Source organism: Otolemur garnettii, unplaced genomic scaffold (genome assembly GCF_000181295.1).
Source record: "Otolemur garnettii isolate 467f Iridium unplaced genomic scaffold, OtoGar3 scaffold00020, whole genome shotgun sequence".
Taxonomy (NCBI): Eukaryota; Metazoa; Chordata; class Mammalia; order Primates; family Galagidae; genus Otolemur; species Otolemur garnettii.
Window position 1 is genome coordinate 289,920 of NW_003852415.1, and position 6,107 is coordinate 296,026.

A 6,107-nucleotide genomic window follows, 5' to 3' on the forward strand; every position below is an offset into this window, starting at 1 on the left:
AAAAAAAAAAAAAAAAGTACTATTAGTGATTATTTTAAAGTATATATCTTCGTGTTATTATGATGATTAAATGAAATAATCTGTATGAAACATTGAGCACACTGAGATAATCTATATTAAAACTGCTTAGCACAAAATAAGTATTCAAAAAATAGAGTAGAGACCCTCTGTAAGTTGACCACCCAAAGGACCGTAACAAACTGGTCAACATACAGAGGTGGTCAACATAAGGAACTGGTCAATATAGGAGGTGACCAACTATGGATACTCTATTGTATATTGTTTTCATTATTATAATCATTTTAGAAAATTTTAATGTCAATCTAAAAATTTACATGTATAAGAACTTTTTCAATATTAATCAACCCATTTGACTTTTTTTTGAGACAAATTCTTACTTTGTCACCCTTGGTAGAGTACCGTGGGGTCATAACTCACAACAATCTCAAACTCCTGGGCTTAAGCAATTCTCTTGCCTCTGCTTCCCAACTGGCTTGCTGGGCTAGTTTTAGAGGGGGGGATCTTGCTCTTGCTCAGACTGGTCTCAAACTGTGAGCTCAGGCAATCCACCTGCCTCAGCCTCCGAGAGTGCTAGGGGGAAAAAATATTTTTACAGGTGACATGGTGTGTCCCCTCAGGAGAGATGTGCTCATCAGTCTTCCAACTGAGAATCACTGCCCTAAGAGCCTCTTGAGTAGTTCTTTTCTTCTACCAGATAATTTTAACAGGTTGATTGGGATATAATTGACCATAAAATTAACTGTACATTAAGTGTACAATTCAATAAATTTGGACTTATGGATATGCCTATTAATTTGTTCCCACAGTCAACAGATGAATATATTCATCACCCTTAAGAGTTTGCTTCTGTCTTTGTAATCTGTCATTCCTCTTACTACCATTCTTCTAAGGCAATTACTGATTGCTTTCTGTCCCCATAGATTAATTAGTTATTATTTTCTAGAGTTTTGTATAAGTGGAACCATGAAGAATGTTCTTTTTCTTCCCTCTGGTTATATACCTAGGGGTAAAATGACAAGGACAGATTACTTTTTGTGAGAAGGTCCAGGAATAATCAATTGAGGCAAACAAGTTTCTATATGTTCTTTTTCCTAAATTGGGAGTGACTATAAAAATATTGATTTGTAGTATATTTGTATGAATGAGTTTTTCACAATTTAAAAATTAAATAGAAAAAAAGAGAGAATGTAGAGTCTTGAGCTTTGCCTTTTCTATGTTCACCTTTGTCTGAACTCTATAATTCTTCCTTTAGGGTTGCTCATAGGATGTGAACCCGTTCCCTTAAGAATAAAACAGTATTTCTAATGTAGACCATGCATAGATCAAGCCACATACCTTAGCCTTTTAGACCAAGTATTAACCTCATGCCAGTATGAACAATCCTTATAGAAGAACTGCGTTGGTTTATCCTCAACCAGTGGATAGACCAGAACAGAGGTGGCTACAGCTGCTAACCTGCCTATTTTTGTTCCTTTTCATTTGCTTTAAGCAAAACTAAAGGATCTTAAAAAGCTAAAATGGAAAAGACAAAACCAAATGCTAGTGAGCTTGTGGAACAACTCTCATCCTTTGTAGGATAGTAATGTAATTTGGTATAGCTACTTTGGAAATTGGCATTATCTACAAAAACTCTACATGTGCATCCTTTGTGACCTAGCAATTTCCCTCCTAGCTATATACCCGGAAGAAAGGCTATGTATGTTGGCTCAGCGCCTGTGGCTCAAGCAGCTAAGGCGCCAGCCACGTACACCTAAGGTGGCGGGTTCGAATCCCCAGCCCGGGCCCGCCAAACAACAATGATGGCTGCAACCAAAAAAAGGCCGGGCGTTGTGGTGGGCGCCTGTGGTCTTAGCTACTTGGGAGGCTGAGGCAGTAGACTCGCTTGAGCCCAGGAGTTGGAAGTTGCTGTAAGCAGTGAAGCCATGGCACTCTACCCAGGGGAACAGCTTGAGGCTCTGTCTCAAAAAAAAAAAAAAGAAAGGCTATGTATGTTTACCAAAGGACATGTATGTGAATGTTCTTAGTAGTACTATTTTAATAGCTAAACATTGGAAACAACCCAAATGTCCATCAGCAATAGAATACATAAATAAGTTATAGCACAGTCATATAATGGATTATTAAAAGGCAGTGAGAACTGAGTGTGGTAGCACATGCCTATAATCTCAGCACTTTGGGAGGCCAAAGTAGGAGAATTGCTTGAGCCTAGGAGTTCAAGGCTGCAATGAGCTATGACTAGGCCCCTGCATTCTAGTCAGGACAACACAATGAGACCTTGCCTCTAAAAAAAATAAAATAGAAATACTAAAATATTAATAAAATAGCAATAAGAGTTGTAAACTACAACTTTATATAACATGACTGAATCATACAAGCATAATGTTGTGTAAAAGAAGCCAGATACAGAGTGCATACTATATTATTCCATTCCTATTAATTTCAAAAACAGGTAAATTAGTTTATGGCATTAGACATTAGGATAAATTATACCTTTTGGAGAAGCAGTGACTGTGAGGAGGGCTGAGGAAGTTTTAGAGTCTCTAATAATATTTTTCTTTTTCTTTTAAGACAGAGTCTTACTCTGTCACCCTGGGTAGAGATCTATGGTATCATAGCTCACAACAACCTCAAACTCTTGGGCTCAAGTGATACTCTTGCCTTGCCTTCCCCAGGAGCTGGAACTACTGGTACCCACCACAATGCCTGGCTAGTTTTTCTATTTTTAGTAGAGATGGGTCTAATTTTTGCTCAGGCTCAAGCAGTCCACCCACCTCAGCTTCCTAAAGTGCTAAGATTACAGGTGCAAGCCTCCATGTTTGGCTCTGATAATATTTTTTAAATCTGGGTGCTGGTTATTGGATGTGTCCAAAGTATGACCTGTATACTTATAACTTGTATACTTTGTATGTTATGAGTCAATAAAAAGTTCACTCTCACTGGGCGTGTTGGCTTCTGCCTATAATCCCAGCACTTCGGGAGGCAAAGTGGAAGGATCACTCGAGGCTAGGAGTTCTAGACAGCCTGGGCAACATAGCAAGACCCTGTCTCTAGGGAAATAAAAGCTCATTTTCCCCAGATGCTTTGAGAATATAAAAAAGTAAAACTGTGCTTACTACTATAAAGAACATAAATGTATGTATCAGAAGACATCACAGCAAAGGAGGCACTGGAGTTGTTTCTCAACTAAAGGTAGGGTCTAGATGGGAGGAGAGTTGGGGAGTACCTTCTAAATGAAGGAACTTTTAAACCTGGAGTCCAAAAGTTAAAGTGTGTATGATGAATTTGGGAAATAGCAAGTTGAACAGTGAAGAATTGAGGCTGAATTGTCAATTGGGGTCAGATTGTGGCTTCAAATGCTGTAACTCAGAAATGGGTCATCCTTGGCCCAGTGAGAACCTGCAGATGTGTTGTTTTCTCTGTAGTGATTTTTTTTTCTTTTTTCAATTTATCACCAGCATTTAACAGTTGGGAGAAATTCACATAAAAATTCAAATTTCTAGCAACACTGGGGATTATATTTTAATGTGAAAAATGAACACTGTTTCTTTCTGCTTAACTTAGAAGCTTTTTGAGCTGGATGTAGTAGCTCATATCTATAATGCCAGCACTTTGGGAGGCCAAGCCAAGAGGATTGCTTGAGACCAGAAAGATGTTCAAGACCAGCCTGAGCAATATAGCAAGACCTCATCTCTAAAAAAATAAAAAAAGTTTAATGTGTACATGTCTTACTTTATTTTTCTGCCTTGCATTTGTGGGCATTTCACTTGAAAATTTTCTCAAGATGATTTTTAGAGAATTCAAAATTAAAGATATTATTTTATGAAATGATTTTTATTATGGCACACTTCGTAGTATCTCAGAGCTTCTCAGGTTAACAGGAAAATATTTTCATCAAGAAATTTAGGCCAGGCAAGGTGGCTTATGCCTGTATTCTTAGCACTCTGTGAGGTCGAGGCTGGTGGATTGCCTGAGCTCACAGGTTCAAGACCAGCCTGAGCCAGAGTGAGACCTCATCTCTAAAAAATAACGAGGCATTGTGGTGGGCGACTGTAGTCCCAGCTACTTGGGAGGCTGAGGCAAGAGAATCACTTGAGTCCAAGAGATTGAGGTTGCTGTGAGCTATGCTGCCATGGCACTCTACCAAGGGCAACAAAGTGAGACTCTGTCTCCAAAGGAAAAAAAAAAGGCCAGGCATGGTGGCTAACTCCTATAATCCTAGCACTCTGGGACGCCTAAACAAGTGGATAACTTGAGCTCATAAGTTCAAGACCAGCCTGAGTAAAAGTGAGGCCCCTTCTCTGCTAAAAATAGAAAAAACTGAGGCAAGAGGATCACTTGAGCCCAAGACTTGGAGGTTACTATGAGCTATGATGACGCCATGACACTCTACCCAGGGTGACAGTTTGAGACTCTGTCTCAAAAAACAAAACAAAATAGGCAGTGCCCATAGCTCAGTGGGTAGGGTGCCAGCCAAATACACCAAAGCTGGTGGGTTCAAACCCAGACTGGTCCAGTTAAACAGCAATGACAGCTGCAACAAGAAGGTGGCCGGGTGCTGTAGCAGGCAGCCTGTGGTCCCAGCTGCGGGGGAGGCTGAGGCAAGAGATCGCTTAAGCCCAAGAATTTGAGGTTGCTATGAGATGTGATGCCATAGCACTCTACCCAGGGTGACATAGAGAGGCTCTGTCTCAAAAAAACAAAACAAACAAACAAAAATAATAATAAAACAAAAGAATTTTAACAATCTTTTTAGAACGACCAGTAATAATTTTCTTTTTCATTTTAGGTACTCCAGTAATTAAAGAGGATGAGGAAGAAGATAACTAACTCCACATTTTCTACTTTGTGTTAACTTATTTAAATGTCATAAGAACAATAGATAAGTTTTATATAATGTCTATTTTAAAGATTCTGTGTGGGGCAAAACGTTCTTAAGATAAAACAAATCTCTCATTCTCATCTTTTCTTTTCTTAATCTACTAAGTGTTTTTCTCCCTAAAACTGATAATACCAACTTTATGTATTCTAGTCCTCTTTTTTTTTTTTTTCTTTTTGGCATTTTTTGGCCAGGACTGGGTTTGAACCCTCCACCTCTGGCATATGGGGCTGGTGCCCTACTCCTTTGAGCCACAGGCGCCACCCTATTCTAATCCTCTTTTTAGAAACTACAAATTTTCCATTTTTGTCTTCAGTCCCAGTTATGTACTGCATGGCCCCCTTCACTTTTAATAACAGAGGAACAAATGTTCTTTATTCAATTTGTTTAATTTTTTTAGGTTAGGTGTTTTAAGATATACTTTTGAATCTGAAGAATAACTTTCCTGAAATTCCATCCCTACAACTCAGAAGCATGAGTGTATCATGCCTTTGGTGCAGAAAGCATGGTGATGGGAGGAGTTCCTCTTAGAAATACAGCGTCCCTAGAACTAAGACTCTAAAGTCCAGTTGGGAAAGCTATGGTGAAGAAGGAAAAATTAACATCTTGGAGGCCTTCTAGCTCATATTATATTTACTTAATTTGTTTTTCCAGAAACATGCACATTGTCAGCTGGAATTTAGGTTGTATTTACATGCATGGCCACTTGAGTCATTCTGTACACTTAGTCATTCTGTGATCCTACTCAATGGTTAAATGACTCTGATAATCATTCCTTTGACCAATAATGTGGCTATGTTACTCATGTGGACCTGGCCTTAAGCGTACGTTTGGATTATAGTTCTTTATATGTTAAAAGCAGTTGTTGTATTTGAATTCCTAGCCTAAATGTTGATCATTGATATATGTCAAAATTGGACCTAATGATTTGGTCTGGTGACCCTCGTTGCTGGGAAAATGATTGTTATGGTTATAAAGGTATGGACTTAAGGACTGAATTTTGTACCTTTTGATAAATGAAACTTAGTACTTCAAGACATATTTTTGGAGAAGTTCTAAGTGAAACAGCTCTTAAAATGTATTAAAGTAAGTGGTTGTAGAGGGAAGAGAAATGTTTCATTATGGGATCCCAGGCAAAAGGCTGTATGTTTGAGGATTGCCTTCATCATGAAGCACTGTAGGTGATTTAACCTCAAAATAGCAAAGCAAT

At 38.5% G+C, this 6,107-nt stretch overlaps 1 protein-coding gene across 1 annotated transcript in view; it reads left to right on the top strand.

Moving 5' to 3' along the window:
* Positions 1-4,860, top strand: part of DNAL1 (dynein axonemal light chain 1) — a 35,890-nt gene extending 31,030 nt beyond the window's left edge. Inside the window, exon 10 of the mRNA XM_023511484.1 lies at positions 4,808-4,860. Coding sequence (XP_023367252.1) covers positions 4,808-4,848 — 41 coding nt within the window. The 3' untranslated portion in view covers positions 4,849-4,860. The remainder of the gene's footprint in view (positions 1-4,807) is intronic.
* Positions 4,861-6,107: the final 1,247 nt, after the last annotated feature.